This window comes from Sitophilus oryzae, unplaced genomic scaffold, assembly GCF_002938485.1.
Source record: "Sitophilus oryzae breed Bouriz unplaced genomic scaffold, Soryzae_2.0 scaffold_882_pilon_pilon, whole genome shotgun sequence".
In the NCBI taxonomy this organism is placed as follows: Eukaryota; Metazoa; Arthropoda; class Insecta; order Coleoptera; family Curculionidae; genus Sitophilus; species Sitophilus oryzae.
Genome location: NW_022147508.1, coordinates 1987366 through 2009593, shown reverse-complemented (window position 1 = coordinate 2009593; position 22228 = coordinate 1987366). Strand labels below are relative to the sequence as shown.

The 22228-nt window shown below is 33.9% G+C and overlaps 1 protein-coding gene across 4 annotated transcripts in view; it reads left to right on the top strand.

The window, feature by feature from the left end:
* Positions 1 to 22228, top strand: part of LOC115890542 (serine/threonine-protein phosphatase 2A regulatory subunit B'' subunit beta) — a 76014-nt gene that overhangs the window by 1302 nt on the left and 52484 nt on the right. For 3 of the 4 annotated variants that reach the window (XM_030910804.1, XM_030910801.1, XM_030910802.1), the window contains exon 2: positions 18062 to 18294. In XM_030910804.1, coding sequence (XP_030766664.1) covers positions 18113 to 18294 — 182 coding nt within the window. In that variant the 5' untranslated portion in view covers positions 18062 to 18112. Of the gene's footprint in view, positions 1 to 18061; positions 18295 to 21940; positions 22208 to 22228 lie in introns of those variants that run through there. The other variant, XM_030910803.1, reaches the window with a different exon arrangement.

Here is a 22228-nt window from a genome sequence, read left to right as displayed (position 1 = left end):
ATGTTTAATTCCCAGTTTAATTCTATAAGTACCGTGTGATTGCAAAAAATGGCGTATATTTGGGCTGGAAATGACTATCAATGACATTTTTCCATATAATTTTACATATAAAATGACAGCGATCTTCATTTCATAGCTATCACTGACGCCGTTTTTTTCGATCATACTTATTGTATTTACGAGACTTTCCATCAATGTCTTATTTTCCTGTCGATTTTCTTTTATACTTACCGACTTACCGAGATACTCTATGATCGAAAACAAAAACGGCGTCAGCGATGGCTATGCTATATGAAATGAAGATCGCTGTCATTTTATAAGTATGTAAAATTATATGGAAAATGTCATTGATCATCATTTCCAAGCCAACTGCATGGAAGCCGTTTTAAATGAATGAATGTTTTAAATTCTCCTAATTTCAGGCCACATATAAATTCATTCATTATTTATTTATCTGTAATGAAATTATAACATATATTTGATATTAATTAAACTTTTAGTTACGTAATCAACAAAACTCACCTTCTTAAGTTTTGTTGATGTAAATAACTGTTTATATCGAGGTTTATATATTTATAATTAATTTATTTTTGTTTCCTAAAATATGTTGATTAAAAGAAAATATGTAAAAGTGGGCAACGCTGTGCCGGTCAAGCTTAATCACGTGACTAAAATTTTATTTGATATATGAAATATACAGGGTGAGTCTTAAATAAGTGCAAATATTTTCAGGGGTGGTATATTTCGACCCCAAGAACACGTCTATGAGTTTTTTTCGCAAAAAGAAGATGTTGAAAATCGTGCACTTTCTTTTATATTTCCCTGTATATTTTTCGAAAACTTTTTAGAACTGCCTGTTCACCGCAAATTTTCCCACGGTAAATTTCTTAATCTCTGATATTACCTCGGATATTACCATAGTTACGGTTTTACTCTATGGTTACGGCACTAAAAGGGATGCAAATACAGAAAAAATCCGGTGGCTCTCAAATTTTTTTCAAAAAAACCATTTTTTTTTAATTTTCAAACTTAAATAACTCGGTTATTTTGGAAATAACTCGGTTATTTTGGACTTACCTATCTGAAAAATGGTAAAGAGAAAATATGTTTCTTTTATCGAGATCTACCAGCCCTGAAAATATTTGCACTTATTTAAGACTCACCCTGTATATCATCTTCTTAGACCAGAACTAGTTTCATATGTTCATTTTTTTTGAAATTTGGAAACTTAGCCTTGTGGATTGAATGCAGAACTAATATAAGTCTTGTCAGCTACATTAACCATGTATCGGCTACCCCCGACAAGGCACGGAGGATGAGAAATACTCTGTTCCCCCTACAACATAAAGATCCCCATGTATGGTTTGTCCTCTTTTTTTGAGTTATAACTCAAGAAAAGGAGACACGATAGATCTTTTGGGTCTCGAAGACCCCCCTTCCACTAATTCTACATTCTACTACCCCTACACCTGACGACCCGACAGGACTTAGATTAATTTTGCATTCAATCCACAAGACCATGTTCCACCTGAAAATCGCAATTTCAAAGAAAATGGACATAGACCACTTGTGACTTAAGGGGACGATATGTTAAAGCGAGCGTCAAACATTTAATAAAATATCTTAAAAAAAATTTAAACCTCATTTTAAACCAATCTGTGTTTTAAACCATATCTTATTTTGCAACAGTCTTTAATCATAGTCGAGCTTTAGATGCAATGTTTTACAAAACTCTTAGGTTTTTTGTGGTGCATTTAAATAGCCACTTGACCTAATTGTTGTTATATATGAAGCTTTACAACTTGGAATTTAAGTAGCTATCGTACTAAAAATTAATTAAGTAGCTTTAAATTAAATCGAGTTAAAGTTGACCTGACCTCATAATATACGATCGTTAGATTATTCCGAGTTCCGAGTTTAGTATATATGAAGCATTTTTATTTGCTGTAATTCACACTCTAGGAGAGTGTTTTAGTAGCAATTTTTTTGAAAATCAACTCTACTGTACATTACAATGTTAATATATCTAACATTAGAGTATGTTAAAATTCAGTGGCTGTTTTTACATATTGCTATTATATTTTGCATATTGCTATTACAGCCGGCTGTTTTTACATATTATGAATCAGTCTGAATGAAATGTTTAATCTATATGTAGTTAATACATACTCCTTGTAAAAAAACACGGTCAGTCAGTTTTAAAATTCGGTTTTCGTACGACACCTATTTATGAGCGACATGATGCGAATTGAAATTCCGACTACGAAATCGCTTTGGATGATATTTATTTAATAGGCTTACGGACGCGTATTGTGCTACATTTTCTTTATGTATTTGTACGTCTCAGTTTGGCGTGCCAAATAAATCGGATTTTCTCTCGTTGGCTTTACGTTTGGATCTATAAATAACCGTAAATGGAATTCCCTAATAAATCCTGCATTTTATACTATCTGCCAAATAGGAACTCTAAGATTCAACAGTTGCTCGGTTTAGTACTAATTATCGTAAATAGAACAATCAGTATGTAATTAGAGTTTCATTGTCTCATACAGGTTATGCTAGGGAAAAATATTACATATAACTGTGTGACATAGAAATTGCAACAGTCATGATCGCTCGGGGGAAACGTGAAGGCACCCTGTATGATATTATCCAAAGAGGACTCCGTATCACTGAGAGATGGTGCAGGACTGTCGGGCTGAGTAGCAACTCAGATAAAACCGCCAGTGCCATTCACCAGAAAGCGAAGTCTGAAAAACTTGAAAAGAATCCAACTAGATGGAAAGGACATACTGTCATCAGAGGAAGTTAAATATCTGGGAATAACCCTGGACAGTAAACTCCTGTGGAACAGGCATATTAAGAACACTACCAGCAAAGCCACAAAGGCTCTCATGATCTGCAGAAGACTGGGCGGAAATAGATGGGGCTGCTCCCCTAACATTTTGCGCTGGATGTATACCATGATAGTAAGACTCATGATTACTTATGGAGCAGTTGCCTGGTACACAAAACTAGAGTAACGGACGGCAAGGCTAAACCTGTGCAAAGTCCAGATACTAGCGTTAGAACCTGTCCAATAGCAGCAATGGAGTTCATTCTAGATCTAACACCAATGCACATTGTCATTGGTAGATATGCCAATGCGACAATAATTAGAATGGTCACTAACGGAATCAGTACTGGGAGAATTGTCAGATCAGAGGCTTGGAACACCCTCAAAAAGGAAATACCACTTCTGCAACTCTCAGTGGATGATATGCCAAGAAAGTAAAACTTTGAGAAACATCTCAATGTAGTATTGAGCAATAAAAAGGATTGGAAGAGAGAAACATCTGCCCGGCAGTTAAAAGACCATACCATAATTTGGTATACTGATGCTTCTAAAGCCAATGCGCGAACAGGGATCGGAGTATTTGGGTCGAGAACTAAATACTCCGAACCAATGGGGACCTACCCTAGCATCCTACAGGCAGAAATCTACGCTATCGAAAGATGCGTACAACTTATCTTAGATAGGAACTATCGGAAACAAGAAATAGCCATCTTATCTGATAGTCAAGCAGCGTTAAAAGCGATCAACTCAGTATCAGTCAATTCGAAATTGGTCAAAGAATGCATAGACAGGCTGAATAAATTAGGCAAAGAAAACAAAGTCCTCCTACTCTGGGTGCCTGAACACCTCAGTAGATTGAAACTAAGAAGAAACGACGAATACAGATTCTGTGGGGAAAATGGGGAAACACCAGTACACCTCATCACTGAGTGCGCCGAGACGACAACCATTCGTGCCATGAACTTTGGTACGACTGATATTGGAGATGGAGAATTATAACCCTCTATAAAACCGTCCCAGATACTGGCTTTTGTCAAAGCCCTGGGACTGTATGATGAGTTATAACTCAAGAAAGGGGGACACAATAAATCTGTAAGGTCGCAGTGATTAACCCCCCTCCCACTCATTCTAATTCTAAAAATTCTAATTTAACATTTTTAAGACTTATTGTGATAATCAAAATCAATGGCCAAACTACCGATTTTGATTATCACATTAAGTGTTATCATGAGCCACCACCGAACAGACTGGAACAGACTCTATAAACAACATTGACTGCACCCAACAAATTCAGGGGTGAATGCTCGATGAAATGCTCGGCTCTAGTATATAAGCTCAGTAGTTTTAGGATTTTGTTTAGTTTACACTTGATAACGGTCAGTGATACTTCTGAGTCTTCTGACCCAAACATTGTGTAAGCAAAATAAATAAAGACAATGGAAGTTCAAAAAAAAACTTTTTTAGTTTTAATATCATCAGTGATGATTAAAACTACATTCTCAATATACAGTTTTAAAGTTGATTGAGAGAATTGGGAAGATACGCAACCTAATGGTTGTGTTGTGATGTGATGTTGATGTGTTGAATTTGTGACGAGGGGCTGATCTGATTGTCTCCCAAATGAAAAACCAATTTTTTTGTTGATAACTCTTAAATTATTAATTTAAAAAAAAAATGATACTTAAACCATTAAATTCTACGTAAAGAGGTGCTTTCTACGTAAAAAAATGTTTTCATAAAAATACAAAATTTTCCATAGGAAAAGAGTTTGTAACAATTTTGCCGATTTGTTAAAAATGCACATTTCTGAAAAACTTCCCCGTATCTCCGAAACAAAAGATATCGATGTGTGATTTTCACCATCATGTTTTTGACTCGGTTTTTGATAAAAATCAAGCTCCAGAGACCGATATTACTTTTCGTCTATTCCTATAGAAAAAGGTGTTTCCCTTTAAAAGCGTCCAATTTGACCCACCCTGTACAAGGTGTTTCGAACGTCATCAAATTGCACAACTTAGCCACCATGATAAGGATTGAATTTAGGATACCCTCTACAACATTTGTAGTATCTACTATATTATTCATTTCTTAGGTAGAGTTGGTTCAATTAAAACAGTAATAGGTATACTAACTGAATACTAATTTCATGTTATATGTTGAACTAAAAGAATTAAAGCAAAAATGTTTAAATGTATGCATTTTCACGTTATACCACCAGATGCGAATAGAGTATACTGGCCACTGAATCAATTAGCACCTTTTTATAAATCCGTTGTTGAAATAGGCCATTACGCAAATACTGCTACGTTGCGACATTCGCTTGCATTGTGTCCTGACGGCCTCTCGAGGACGCGGCTTCTATTTGTCCATTGCAAAGGACGCCCACGGGACCTCCGATTGTAATTTTAGGCCACGCCTGAATTTTTTTCAACATACCGGGCCTATGGGAAAAATAAACACTTGCTTCTGATTAAAACTCGAAAAATGAATATTTCCAACCGAATATTTCAGTATTTTGGAAACACATATTAGTTAAGGGAGAATTGGGTGTTTTTAGAACCGAATACCTTATTATTCTTTTTGTATTCGAATACTTTGTACAGGGTGGGTCAAATTCGACGCTTTTAAATGGAAACACCCTTTTCTATAGGAGATAGACAAAAACTAATATCGGTGTCTGGAGCTCAATTTTTGTCAAAAACATGATGGTGAAAACCGCATGTCCATATCTGTTACCGTTTCGGAGTTACGGGGTGTTTTTCAAAAATATGCATTTTTAATAAATCGCTGTAACTTTTTTGCTATGGAAAATTTTCTATTTTTATGAAAACATTTCCAAAGTACCTTTTTACGTAGAATTTAATGGTTTAAGTATAATTTTTTTAAAATTAATAATTTAAGAATTATCAAGAGAAAATTTGATTTTTTATATGGGACACCCTGTATATTTTAGTTTATTGAAAAGAATTTAAAATTACCTTTCAAAAATATAACACACTTGATATTTTGCTCGATTCCTCTTCGAAATATAGAGTATATAAAAAATTTGCCCGCTTTAAATAAGTAGGCTTTGAACGGCACCGGCTATAATGCAAAAATTCAAGCTGTGAGCATCAATTAAAACGAAAATAATATTTGTTATGAGAGATGCAGAATTTTATAACAATTTAAAATATATTTAACCAACATCAACACATTTAAACTATATCTAATAACAATAAAAATAAATAGCAAACCAAGACATGAGATTTTGCTACAGGTGTTCGACATATTAACCGTCTTCTGTTAGGGACAGACGGGGCAGTTTTGAACATTTCTCGCGGAATTCATTAACTCAGTAGGGGTGAAAGATACTCTCTCATAACTGCTAAGTATTTCTAATTCTTGTCTAGATTATGCGGAATAAGGAACCTTTATTCTTCCGCAAATATATCCATAGGATTAGATCCATGGGCACTAAGTCAAATATATCCGATGGCCAACGGCTGGGATCAATGTAAGCTATTCAATTATTCTTGAAATAGGCTGCAAAAATTTGCTGATAACTTCAGCGTTCAGAGGTGGTGCATCGTCTTGCTGGAAAAATATGTTTTCGAGTTCCATTAAGGGCATATCAGCAATAAGGGGTCCAAAGCCTACTATAGTTAAAAGTGGCGAACTTTTAAAAATTCTGTATTTCGAAGGGGATTATAACAAAATATCAAGTGTGCTATATTTTTGGAAAGGTTTTTTCTAGTATTTCTTTACAGTTAATTAAAAATATAGAGGGTGTCCCAAATAAAAAATCAATTTTTCTGTTGATAACTCTTAAATTATTAATTTTAAAAAAAATATACTTAAACCATTAAATTCTACGTAAAAAGGTGCTTTGGAAATGTTTTCATAGAAATACAAAATTTTCCATAGCAAAAAAGTTAGAGCGATTTGTTAAAAATGCACATTTTTGAAAAACACCCCGTAACTGCGAAACGGTAACAGATATCCATGTGCGGTTTCCACCATCATGTTTTTGATAAAGATTGAGCTCCAGACACCGATATTAGTTTTCGTCTATCTCCTTTAGAAAAGGGTGTTTCCCTTTAAAAGCGCCCAATTTGACCCACCCTGTACGTACACCACGTATTTCAGCTACTATTATAATTCAAATATTTAACCTACAAGCACCGTTTTATTCATTGTTATTTTTACGACAAAATAACGTATCTAATATACTTAATGGGAAATACCTTTAACGCCATATAACCTTCAGATCACCAGGTGCAAATATGTGAGACGTTTAATTTCACACAGAAGCAGAGAGAGTAAGTAATAAACTGTTCCGTTATAAACTATTTGCACTAATAAATAGTTGTTAAACAATGTAGATAATAAACAAAGTCTAAGTAAAGGCAATTCTTCATTGTAAGGCAGGAAACAAAAGTATACCATATTTAATTTTAGAAATTACACTAATGTACCTAGGGATATTTTGAGAAAATTCAAAACAAAAGAATGCCTACCGAGATGCTACTACTTATTTCAAGAAAACTAGATATTATTTTGATTTAAACATTCATGTTACTTGTAAACGTTATATAATGTTACAGGAACTGATTTACGGTTAGTTTTTTTTTAACAATGACTGTTAAATATCTAACCACAACAGAAATACATACAGATATGTATGTATATCTGAAACAGATTGTCGAGCTGTTTAAGTTTTAATTTTAAAACAGAAATAGATGAGAACCATTCGAAATGCGGCAATCAACGAGAATAGATCGAATTATTTCAGGGCGTGGAGCATCTCGCAAAAGCGGCGGGTTACAGAGGAAGCAGAACCCGAGCAATACTCAGACGAATGTAACTAGAAACAAACCTTGACATGTTTTCAATAATTGAGCTAAAAAATGCGTGTTATTTTTTTAAAAAATCATTACACTGTGTGTCTTTCCTAAACTACTCTCTCTTCTGTCCTGACCCCCATTAGGGTGTGTAGTGGTCATCAGCGTATCATCATGGATGATTTTTCTTCATGCGCCTCTGTCTTTTGTCATCTCGATGACATCATGCATTGGCTTGCTACAGCTAGTCGTGATCTGGTCTATCCATCGAGTCGGAGAGCGAGTCTTTCCATATTGTCCGGACTTTTCCTCATTATAATATGTCCAAAATATTTTAGTTGTTTTAGTCGGATTTTACAGAAAAGCCTGTGTGTTGGTAATATTAAGTTCATTTATAATGGAAACGTTTGTACGGCGTTCAGTCCAAGGGATACGGAGCATACGTCTATAAAATACATTTCGGTAACATCGATCTTCTTACGTTCCGCCTGCCTGAGAGTCCACGATTCGCAGTTACGTCAATATTGGGAGTACCAAGCAGTTGACTAGCCGGTTTTTGATGGCTCTTGAAATCAGGCGGTCTTTCCATCAGTCTTCCAACAGCTACCAACAGCTACCTTTGCCTTGTTGCACCTACGCTTCACCTCTTCTTCCGATGTGCCTGTATTTGTCAATAGTGATCCCAGATATACGTATGACCCTTGTATGACTTAACGACTTCAATGCGGTCGATATGACTTGTGAATGAACCAATAATTATAATCAATAATTTTATTACAATCATTATCAATAAAAATAAATACTTATAACAAAGATATAATCAATTAAATTGATTATTTCTTTGTTATAAGTATTTATTTTGGTTTGGTCCATAGAGTGCTATTGTATGCTATTTAAACAGTACTTATAACTCATAATATTTTGTGTTAGATAGTATTACCGATAATTTCATTCATAAATCCCATTGTTTTTACTACAAATGTGATATTAATAATTTCATAACAAATCGGTATTTTCGTGGAATTTTATTACAATAACTAGGTACCCTATAAACTTTTATTGCTATATTTTAGATTAAGTTATTTTGGAATGTTTTATATCATCAGGCTGGAGTCGACCTTACGGTGTTATTTATAGATATATTTTCTGTTTAATTCCCGCTCATAATTTTATATTCCATAATGTCGGCAACAAATAATCGATTTTAATTACGAAAAATTTACAGTATTTGCAAATTTATTACAACGACGGATGGCAAATAAATGTCAAATTGAAATTTTGATTTATAGTTAAGCATGTATACGCGTTAACCGAGAGTTTAACGTAAAATATGCCATAAATTTGAATTTTCTATAAAAATGTCGCCTTTTATACAAGGTGTCTCAGAAATAAGTGCCACTCCTTAAAAGTATTTTAAGGAGTTGTAGATACTGGTCAAAAGAAACATATTTTTCTCTTTACCATTTTCAAAATAAATTGAAAATAGGTAACTGTGACGGTTCTGTTTTTCGGTACACTTAACAAAAATACACTTACTTCACTGTGCTGCTTTACTTGTACAGGGTGTCCCATTTTGGTTGAAATCATACGGTATCTCCGTTATTAGTAAAGATAGGACGATGCGGTTTGCACAAACCTATGCCATTTTTTTGTCAAACGGAAGATGCTGTCAACAAAATTTTCAAGCTCTCTTCGTTTCTGATCTACAGGGTCTTTTCGAAAATTTTGCAATTTGGGACAGTGAAAACTGATTCTTGTAGAACTTTTTACGTAGAATCCACTGGCGTAGTCTGTTTCTGTACGAAAAAAATATTTTTGAAAATATGAACTACAGTTATGTTTTTTCAAATGGAACACCCTGTATATTTATAAATCATATGATCCGCCTTGTTATGAGCTTCTCAAAAATATATATCACTCTACATTTATTTTTTAATTTACTACAATATTTAAAATATATGTATAATTTTCTTATTAGTAGGCCGTGATAAATAACAAAAAATCAAAGTGGTATTTACTAAAATAGTCGTACACATATTAAAAATTTATTTGGAATTGATATATTTTATTTTTGAATCTCTGAAAATATTTTTCTTTTTTTTATAACGGAATTTATTATAACGGGATGGGTTTGCAAATATTTAAAGTTTGCATTATTAAAGCATTTTCCAGGTGTTCGACATTGTGTTAGTTGCTATGATATATTTCATATTTCAAAAATCCCCAAAATCAGAAATCGAGAACGGACAAATCCATTGATTTGAGAAATAATAATTTAACAAAATTCTAATATTGTTGTGAGGGGGAGCCTCATCTTGCTGAAAGTATATTTCACGTAAATTAGCTAAAGGAATATTTAAAAATTCCGATACAATAGCTTCCAAGATTTACAAATAGCGGTAGAGAGTTAAGTTTCCCTAATATATAAAAATTTATTAGTGACCCTCAAAATAAAACAAGAGACAGACAGCAGTATATTTTTAATAATTCTTTAGTTTCATTATCAATCATGGCCTACTAATAAATATTATGATCTTTTAATATTTTTTTTTAAATATTGCAGTAAATAGTAAAAATAAGTATAGAGTGATATATATTTTTGAAAAGCTTATGGCAAGTCAGAACATATAATTTCTAAATATACAGGGTGTTCTATTCAAAAAAACAAAACTATAGTACATATCTTCAAAAATATTATTTTCGTAGAATAACAGACGCCACTGTATTCTACGTAAAAAGTTCTACAAAAAACAGTTTTCACCTTCTCGATACCTTTAACAATAACATAGATACAGGTTGTGTTTGCCTTGTAGCTTAGAAATGAAGAGGGCTATGAAAATTTTGTTTACGGCATCTTTCGTTTGACAAAAAAGTGGGACGGGTTTGTGCAAACCGCACCCTTCTATCTTCACGAATAACGGAGATACCGTATGATTTCAACCAAAATGGGACACCATGTACATGCTATTATAATAACTGCTAAAATAACAATCTCCATTTCTAACCCATTATTTTTATATGTACCTATAGGCTTCATCTCGGGCTTCATCATAATTTGAACCACTGCACTGATAGCAAAATACCTTGAAAAGCGCACATTACTTTGAATACTTTTCTGAACGAATAGGGTGAATATGCCAGTACTCGGACATACACCAGTGGTCGACAAAACATATTTATTGGGAAATAAGTTAAAAATATGGCTTATAGTATTGCTTCAAATTTGTTAAAGTATCACAATAGTATTACATTTTCCGATAACTATTATCACCTTTTTCGTAGCATTGAACTAAATCAATTTTGTGCTTCTTTATCTATCAAAGAATGAAAACGAAATTATATTACCATTTTTGATCTCAAGATATTTAGAATGGAAATAGTCAATGCATGTCATTATTGAAAAAAAATAAACATGTCCAGTAGATACAGTTATTTGACTGAAATGATAAATTTGGGAACTTTTTATTATTTTAAATTAATAATAAATTTTTCTTCGAAAAAATTTTTGGCAGAAAAACATTCAAGTATGATTTCAGTCTAATAACTATTTAATCAACATGTTTAGTTTATGTTATTGACAACAGGTATTGATAATTTCGATTACAAATATCTCGAGAACCACTACTGGTAGCGATTTTTACCAAGAGAACTTTTCTACGTAAAAAACGTTGTAAATATATATTTTTTACTCAGTGGTTTTATACAGGTTTGGACGAAAAGTTATTACTCTTCAAACTAGTTAAAAAATATGTAGCTGGCGCCCTCTACAAGTAGGAGTCATATTGAAATCAACATCAAATTTCTCATATCAAAAAACTCCCAGATACCAATTTTCATCCTATAAGAATGTCTTAAATAAAAGTCCTTTAGACGAACTAAACTTTTAATTAAAGAAAATACTAATAATCCATTTAATAATACTTCATAAAAATAGAGCTTAATATATCGCGTAAGGAGGACACCGGTCTTGCTACTTGAGCTTCGCACCGTGTTCGCACGATTCGTCTGTCGTCGCCACTCCTATCCCAAAACTCCGTCGCCTCTACTATACGTTGCGTCCGTTAATTCTGGGAATACCTCGCTTGCAATATTCGGTGGCCCATTAATCTTACAATCCAAATATTATTGACGTTACTTCAGATATTATTTGGAAAAATTCGAAATAAAAATGAAACTTCTACACCCTGTATATCCGAAACTAAGCATTTTTGGACATGGACATTTGTAAAACTTGGAAAATAAGTTCGTCATAATAATGCTTTTATTTATTCACTATTCTAATAAACAATATGCATTCCTTCGGAAACTCTCTATTTATTTATTTGGTAATGCTAATAAAACACTCTATTTGAAAGTCGATTAGAGAAAACAGTATGATTCATTGGCAAGCGATGTAAATATTGGTGATCAGGTAAAATTGTGATGTAAGAGGAGGCTTAGCTCGGCAGGCGGCAGGTCAGTCAGTTGTTGATAGGCCAGCCCAGGTGGATGACACTTCTTATGGGAGAACTGGCAATGGTTGAAAACTTGACTACAAGCGATTTTCTAGGAATCTTCCTTACCGATAAATTATTGACAAGAGTGACAGATAAAGCCTTGACGTTCTTTCAGTATTCCAGTTCATCTCTTTTTCTTTCTAAAGTGTGCGTTGAAAGGAGACAAAAACAATTTTTGGTGACCCATAATTTGTTATTCGAACACCACTTTTCTCCTTGTCGGGTCGTTGACGTTGACTTGTCGCCATTTTATTTCTTTTGTTTACACGCTGCATTTTGCTTTGCAAATTTAATACATAAATTATTTAGGCAAATATATAGGTTTTTAATAAAACTCCTCGGACTAACGTGTAGGTAAGTGTTGATAATTTTTTTTTCATCTTAACATGCTCATTGTCGTTCTCCTGATTTTAGGTGACAGAAAAGGATCATCAAATCAAATTGAATTTTATATTTTCCTTCCTATTTATCCTTCCTAAATATCAACGAGATGAGCCATCGGAAGAAAGGGACCATAGTACAAAACAGAAAGGTGATCTTTTTTCTTTCCACTTCGGATATTGAAATTATTATATACTGTAGTCGTGTTCGGCATTATGCTCTGAGAAATATAGATAAACAAAGAACAACAGATATAAAGCATCCCAGAGGAAAAGAGAGGCAATACCTGTATGTACTCTCTCTGATATTTGTGAAAGTTACAGCAAAGTATTGTTGTAAATGTCATCTTTTTGATCGACCTGAAAACTTCGAGCAAAAAGATGACACTTTCAACAATACCCTGACAGATATCAGAGACGATACAGGTTTTTCCTCTCTTTTCCCCTGGAATACTTTTAATTTATTATTCTTTGTTTATCTAGATTTCTCAGAGCACTATGAACGAACTCAGCTTGTATGTTTGAAATAATCGTCCAGTTGGCTTAAAAATGATGATCGAAGACATTTCCCATATAATTTTACTTTCAAAATTATGATATATCTTTTATTTCTAAGCCATCTATGACGCCATTTTTTTCAGTTTTGTTATAATTAATTTTGTCTCTTGATCTACTTGTAACATTATTCTTTTAATTTTATTAATTTATTGTGGTGAAATTAATTTCTGTTGTATATTTGATATTGATATTAAACATATTTTTAAAAAATGGTGTATTTTTTGTGTTTTTGTGTATGTCATAATTAAAAATAAATGAAGAAATAAAATTTTTTATTTTTTTAAACTTCCCGCCATGCGTGACAATTTAGTCCGTAGTTCCTACAAGCGAAATTGGGGGCGCTAGTAGCAGTAGACTTGTCAACAGTGTCAAATTTAAACGTCAATTTCACTTTCCAATATTTAGCAAGGCGCTCGCACTTCTTCTTGTGTATGTGTTTTGTGGGCCAGCCGGCCGTGTAGTGTTGTGTTTTGTCACAGAGCTGACATTTGGAAGTAGCGAGTCTTTTGACTATGGAAGTAGAAAACCTCTTGTGACGTCGTTCCTTCGAGGATGGTCTTGAGAGTTTGAGGTCTCTCTTGCTTCTCGATTGACACCGCTGGGGCGTTGTGTGAGGACCCCAATTAGCCCCATCGATTGGGATGCGAATCTGTTTAGCGGCAGATTTGCGTCCGGGGGAAGCCCCTATACTATTTCAGGTGACACTAGCTAGTTGTTGAAGATTATTAACCAATAGATCCGAATAATATTTGAAATAGATGGAAGATATGGAATGGGATATATTGAATAGAATGTCAGTGATGTCAGTGGCTAGGGGGCGGAGTACCCCCGGGTGAGTCTTACTATTTAACTATCAATTTTATCCAGATCAGTAAATGTTTGTTTTGTTATTTTCATGTACAATGAGAGAGTGCTTGCCAATGACCAACTAAATGGATATTTGAGGTGAATTTGCATTGTGAGACCCGGTTGAGTAAGCCCGAAAATTAACGATTTTACACATTTTGACTTATACGAACTTTTTACTTATTTTTAACTGCAGAATTTGCTGCCCAAGTTTCCGGAATACAGTTCGGACCACGCTGTATAAAACAAATAAACAGGTTGTTCTTCTGTAACGCAATGCTATTTTTAAATACAGAATGTTTCTTTTATTGTGGAACCAAACACCGTTTAAGTTCTCTATACATACTGTAGGAGTATCTATTGAAATTATGTTAATGTGATGACTCAAAAATTGCTTGTAGTTTACTGTACTGAAAATATCTCTATTTTTTCTGTTAAAATCATTGAACTAAAAGATTATGAAGCACTAAATATTTAAAATGTTTGAAAAAACCTTTAAATGTGTCTCTAATTTAATGTATAACTTATAAATGTAATAATATGCAGATTACTTTGTGTAAAATATTCATAAAATATAATAAATTTTGTTTAAAATACTCAAATGGTGTTACCGGAAGACCAACAATTTTGAGTATATTTCAAAGCATTGCTCTTCCCATTAACATAGTACAATAACTACCCCAAATTAACTTACAAATAAATATACGTTCTATCTTTGTCTATATGTATATTTCTGGTTTATCAGGAAATAACACCGAATAATAAAATATTCAGCTTTATATTTGCTTATTATTTGTTCTTAATTTTACTTTCCGTTTATTGTCACTACACTTGTAAGGTACATCTATTTAGGCGTGTTATCATTTTACGTAGGTAATAAAACTGGTCCCGTGATGTTTATTCTATAAACACGGAGATGCTGACAAGTGAATAGAGAGATAAAAGCAGATGAAACTGGATGGGTGGGAGTAAACGAGACACAAAACAGAACCGGTTTCGTCTCGGAGAATCTAATTGCCCGATTTAAAATCAAATCAATCGAATTTCTTACTAATCCTCAATTTCAGTTATATTCATAAGTTGATTAAATAGATTTTGAGAGAAATTTTGTAAAAAAGCAAACTGTTTTATATATTAAAGCGTTTTTAACTCTTATCTTTATGCTCTTTGGCGGCATTTTATAATTTTATACATGGAACAGCAACGGACAACCACAAATAATTTCACTATGCTCGTTTTTCCTGCAATATGGCCTTTTTATTTCTCTCAGTGGCATTACATCTTCTCAATTCTGACCCTCTCGAAAAACACTCTTTACGTTGCACATTACTCATGAAAATTGTTTCGTCGCGCTGGATACTGGATCACAGTCTTGTTCATGATGAGAACGGCCCTGTTATGATATGATGAAACACCGATTCCTGATCAATCATCGAAATTGTGACCTTAGACGATGTTATTGTGGCGACATCTGTCGGGGAACGAACGACCTAACGAACCCGTAACATATTGTTCCAAAGCAAGGGTGTCAAATGTATTGTTATTACTTTTATCTCACCCTGTATAACTTTTTGGGTTGGGTTTTAATTTGTTTTAGAATACAATGACTATTTTAATTACATATTAGGCTATACCTGATAAATAGGTAGCTTTTATTGAAATTTAAATTTGTCAGAAATTATACATTTTAGTCATATGCTTCTTTAGATTGATATGTATAAGATGTTCCATTACAAAAAACGCAATTTTGATTTGTCAACTTTTTTAGGGGACACCCTGTATACTGTATGAACTGTATACAGGGTGGGCCACTGAAAACTTACAATGGCTATAATTTTTAAACCAAAAAAGATATCAAAAAAGTAGAAGAAAACCGTTTCTATAATATCGAGGGGAAATATATATTAGTATTTTTTGAACCACACCGACCTACTCCTTAGGCGGCACCCCTATTCACTTGAAAATCTTAAACGGCAACACTCCACTTGTGGCGCCTTTTTGGAAAGCCCATGAAAAACTAAACGATGATTATAAAGTTTTTAGGGTGAAATTGAAAAACTACCCCTTACACGAAAAATTAGGTGGACATTAATGAAAAAAGTGATTTTTTCAGCATAAGTTACAATTTTGGACCCAGCTAAATACGGCAAATGAGGTATTTTTCAAACCACCCCGACCCACCCCTAGGTGCCACCCTCACTTCTAATCTCATCGATGCCATTTTGAAGCTAAAAATAAAAAATGTAGATAATAAAAAAAATTCAAAGCAAATTCTTCCTTATCATCTATTTTTTTACTTTCAACAAACAGGAATCTTAATACAGCATATCTTTTCGTTTTTGCACTGCCTTCTATCGATTTTCAATCGTTTGCAAATTTGGTGGTATTTTAAATCTTTATTTGATTCGCTTATTTGAAAGAATAATGTTTATACACTGTGGAAGAAAGAATTCAAGTAGTTTTTCTTTATGGTGCTGAAGGTATGTGCTATTTGAGAACGGCCCGTGCTTTCAATGAGAGAAATCTGGACAAAAACGTAAGTCACATGTTAGAGATTTGTTGATTGTTGACTTTTTCTAAAGTTTCAAGAAACTGGATCGATCAAAAATAAAAAAAGGACAGGGCCCAGGGTACTGAATGAAGAAATGCAGATGGAAGTTATTGGTCAGGTATCGGTCAATCCAGAAACATCAACACGCCAGTTGGCATCAATCACAGGTATACCTCGAACATCTGTCAGAAGAATATTGAAAGTGCACAAATTCCATCCCTACATAATGAAGATTCTGCAGGAACTTGACGACGACGATCCAGATAGAAGGATTCTTTGAACTAATGACGGAGGAAATTCGAAGGGAACCTTCACTCACTAAAAATATTTGTTTTAGTGATGAGTGCTCATTTTTTTTAAACGGGAATGTGAGTAAGCAGAACTGCAGATATTGGAGCGATGAGAATCCTCATATTGTTGTTGATGGACACACCCAACATCCCCAAAAGCTCAGTGTTTGGTGCGGAATACTAGGCGATAAAATTATCATTTTTCATCGACGGAAATTTGACTAGTGATGCTTATGTGGAAATGCTGAACAATTTGATAGAGCCAGCCATTGTAAATGAGGTTGAAAATGAAAGAGATTTGGAAGGAAGCTCTTAATGAAGATCTCATACACTTTCAGTAAGACGGAGCCCCTCCGCATTATTCTATTGTCCCAAAGCGGTGGTTTGATTAAAACCAAGTACGTTGCAAGATTTGTGGCAGAGGATAACTGAAGCATGTCGAAATATTCCGAGAGAGACTTTCCAAAAAGTGAGAAAAGAATTTGAAAATCGTTTGTATTTTTGTATGGAACAAAATGGCTGTCATTTTGAGCAATTGTTAAAATAAATTATCATTTTAAATTTCTTTCAAATTGTCACATCTACATTTCATATCACTACTTACCAGTAATTAAGTTGAAGTCTGTATGACCATCGTTTAGCAATTTCAATTAGCTTTCCAAAGAAGTGTCACAAGTGGGGTATCGCTATCTGATTAGAAGTGAGGGGGTGGCACCTAGGAGTGGGTCGGGGTGGTTTGAAAAATACCTCATTTGCCTTATTTAGCTGGGTTTCAATTTGTAACTCATGCTGGGAAAATCACTTTTTTCATTAATGTCTACCTAATTTTTTGTGTAAGGGGTAGTTTTTCAATTTCACCCTAAAAACTTTATGATCATCGTTTAGCATTTTTCATGGGCTTTCCAAAAAGGCGCCACAAGTGGGGTGTTGCCGTTTAAGATTTTCAAGTGAGTAGGGGTGCCGCCTAAGGAGTAGGTCGGGGTGGTTCAAAAAATACGTTATATATATTTCCCCTCGATATTATAGAAACGGTTTTCTTCTACTTTTTTGATATCTTTTTTGGTTTAAAAATTATAGCCATTGTAAGTTTTCAGTGGCCCGCGCTGTGTTTAAAAAAATGCTTACTAAATCTCATTTCAGTACAAACTGTCGTTCTCCTTGCAGCCTCAGCGTCGTATGGTAGATCGTGGAATTGGAACCCGACGATGAAATGCCTTGTTTTTTACAGCTTTTCTCCAGAGCATTCAAATTACTCCTTTAAATTGTTCTTTCTCATTTCAGGCGTAAGAAAATGGCGCACTTTTGGTTTTCCACCCGTCGGCCAGTTTGAAAATGGCGGCCATGGCTCGCCGCCGACCTGGCGGCAGCGGAGATTCCGCTGAAGATGACATCGCCGCCATAGCCAAACAAATATCCGACACGGCCGAAGTCATCTACCAAAACTGGAAGTCCAGGAACCTAGCTCCAGCCGATCTGATCACCTGTCATGGAGCGGGAGACACAGCTAAACTCGGGTGAGTTTCAATTTTAGATGTTTCACATTTTGGTGTAAATAATTAAGCGCGAGAATATACCGGGTACGTCTCAAAAGTGGGTCACCCCTATAACTTTTTTATTTTTTCAAATAAAAAAAACAGATTTGGAATGTTAGTATATGACATAATTTAGGATTGATTGGACGTATTCAATTATTCTTTTCGTCCACTTCCTGTTTCTCCGGAAATGACTACAACTTTTGATTTTTAAATAGCACCCTCGGTATTTTGTTACTTTATTCGATAGAAACTGACACTCTGAATATAATAACATATCATATGTCAACTTTTGACTTTTTCGCTTAAAACAAAATTGTATTTTAAAATTCAATCTAGAGTGCCATGGTTGTGTTAAAAACACTAATTTTTAATCAAGGAGCCTTGGAAAAATAGATTTGATCTTCTAATGTTTTTAGTGTTTTCTCCTGGCCCGTTAAAAGATGCCGAAATCGTATTTTTAATCATATTTCATTTTTTTCAAATGGAACGAGTGTGGCTTATTAGCATATTTGGAAAAGCATTTTTTTACGAATAATTTGGTATCACACACTTGGTATTTCCAACCATATTCGAAAAAGTCAAAAGTTGACATATGATATGAATATGTGAATGAATAGAATTCAGAGTGTCATTTTCTATCGAATAAAGTAACAAAATACCGAGGGTGCAATTTAAAAATCAGTAAGTACCCAACCTGTAGTCATTTCCGGTTAAACAGGAAGTGAAAAGTATAATTGAATACGTCAATCAATCCAAATTTATGTCATATACTGACATACCAAATCTCCTGTTCCATCCTAATTTATATCATACTACCAAAATTTATTACCTAAAAAAAAATAAAAAAGTTATAGGGGTGAGCCACTTTTGAGACGCGCCCGCTATTTAGGCGGTTATTGTCTTTAGAGAATTAATGGAGTATTTTCTTCTTTAATTTTTGTTAGATTAGAGCTATATTTAAAGAAAAATGTGCAGAGAAAAAGTTTGCCAAAAAAGTTTCTAAATTAGCTGTAATGATGAGCAAATGCAAGATCAAGGCTCAGTCTTACTACAGACTTGGTCTTGGTCTTACTATATGACTCTTGTAAGTCTTGCATTTTTTTAATAGATTTTTGCTACAGGTACTTTCTATATAGAAAATCTGTAAATATTTTAAATCATTTTTAGTATTTTTATGCAAATAAAACTTTGAAGGAACGAAAATATCCACGGAAATTTCCAACAAAAAAATTTGAGGAAATCATCTCAATTTCTTGAGGAAAGTCGTTCCACTCCTCTTAAAGATTTTCTTCTAACGTTTGAAGATCTGTTGCTTGCGAATGATTTTGTAGTCTTCTCTTTAGTAGGTCCCAAAGGTGGTCACTAGTATTGAAATTAGGTCTATTAGCAGGTCAAGCCATAATTGTGATATTGGAGTCGTGAAGGTATCAACTACTACTTTTCCAGTATGAGGCCCGGCATTATTCTGTTATAAAATGAATTGAAAGCCGATGGAATTACATAATATGGTGCAAAAATCTCATCTCTGCCTCGTTCGACATTAACTGTGCCGTTCTTGAAACTTTAAAACGTTAAAGTTATTCTTTGCTATACCGCCTTCAAAATGAATCGTTTCTCTGACTGTGGCGTCCAGATACCATTCTTTCGGTCCTCTGTATACTCGACGCTGGGCTTCATTATGATTTAGTCGAAAACGAGACTCGTCCGTAAAAAGGACGTGCTTTTACTGACCCGCGCCCCAGTGAGGATGTTCTTAAGAGTCCATTTCACTAGTCCGAAAAAGTAGCAAAATAAGCGTTCGGCTTTTAATGTTTTATGTAAAATTGGCTAGAAAGGAAATTAAAGATAAAAGATTATACTATATCTGTATTGTAGTAAAATTTTAGACAACTTCTTTATTTTTAAGACTTTTATGGTCAAACATCAACAAAATATTCCTTATGTTTGGACTAAATTTTCTCGAAAATAAAGACATAATTTGAAATTCCGTTACAATACGGAAATATATTGTTTTGTAATAAATTGCTCGCTGTTTTATGGCAAATGCTGAAGCTCTGCAAACCTTAATCAAAGCACATGTGTTTGGAATTTTGGGTGGGGCTTAACTCGACAGGATCGGGCTAAGCCCTAGGTAGATTTCTGAGATATAATATATATTTCCTTTGGCCACACACCCGCTTTACCCGACCCCTGAGAGCGACCCGAAAAGTACAGCGTAATAGAGTCTTAAGCAAATATCATTTATGCCCTACGATGATTAGCAGTTAAATGCGGTACAGCATCGAATGCTCGCCTTGATCCAATGTTAACTTAATGTAACCCATTTATTACAGTTTGAGTTGAACTTCGAGGTCTTGTGATGATAATAAGAATAATTTATCGATTTCTTGTGGTACTTACGTGTTCTTTCACGAAGGGCAGCTTGAACAAGATACCGATCTGCCCTCCTTGTTTTCCGTCTTACTCGTTGAGGATATGGTGTGCTTACAATAAAACCATATTCCCTATGTCAATTCCAATTAGTCTGGAAATGACCCATTGTGTAACAAACGTTCCTTGGGTGCAATTCATTATAAATTTTATAAAAATGGAAAACGCCTATTTCTAGCGATAAACTTACAATAAGTCGATCGTCTTGATTCGAAGTTCTCATACGAAGATTCCTGTACGTATAACAAATGAATTGTCTCGAGGAAGCGACCGCACTGTACTTCGTGCATACCTAAAAAATCTGTTAGCGACATAATTTTACAACTAAAGCGGATACAACTTCTGCACTCCAACTATCTCTGCTAGAGTAACTGCCAAACCAAACCAAACAGCCAACAGACAATAATAATATGATTGTGACATTTATATATTTATATAATATGATTACATAAATCATAAACACTATTTCATAGGTCTGTTGACTGGGACCAAAAACAAAGGCATGGTCTTAATGTAAAAATTACGAAAAAATGGTAGTGTCTTCTTCAAAAGGGAATATTTCAAGAAATAAAAGCTATTGAGATGAACCAAAAAATAACCCATCGAGAAAAGATGCACCTAGTCGATAAAATTATTTTCAAATTCGTTGCTTCTTTAACATATTCCCCAGGGTGTTCCAAACATTCACCAATATGACTACATTTTGTATTCCCTCGAATAGTTGATAGATAGGAACTTTCAATTTTAATTTAAAAAGAGATACTAAAAAGTGAAATAATTTAACTACAAATTGCTTTAGAAATCATCAAAATCGTCCTACTCACTTGTTTCGTTGAACTGCTTCAATCCATTTTTGCTTTAATTGGTGAGAGAAACTCAGTTTATATTCATTAATAGAATTTAACAAACATTCGGCAGTATCTTTCCATAAAATACTCAAAAACTGAATAAAAAATGCTGTATAACTTTTTTTAATTAATTATATATTTTATTTTAACCTTCAGATTCCTACGTCAGTAATAATCTCCATCGAAAAAAAAACTTTAAATACAAATCACTTTTTAAGATAGACGAGCACAAGGTTTCTTGAAATAATGTCCCGTATTTTCATCCCGACACGACTCGGTCGACAGAAAAAAAAAACTCCCGTTGATATGCTGGCTCTATTTTCGTAGTTTTCCGGTTGTGCCGAATGTAGTGCAGTCCGACGTGTCGTTGGTCTCCTGTCGTGACTATATTTTTTAAGTTTTTTTTTCAAACGGTCCGCGTTTTCGGTGTCGGTTTCCTTAGTACTAAATCCGGATTGTTTTTAATTATGCGTAAATGACTTATTTAAAAATAACTGCATTTGATTTGGTTCAGTTAGCTAGTGTTAGAAGATGGTGTGTTTTTTCAATTAGTGTTAACTTGTGGACGTGTAATAAAATAATAATCAATAAAAATAAAATGAAATTTGCAACTAGTAAGATTATAAACTATCGAA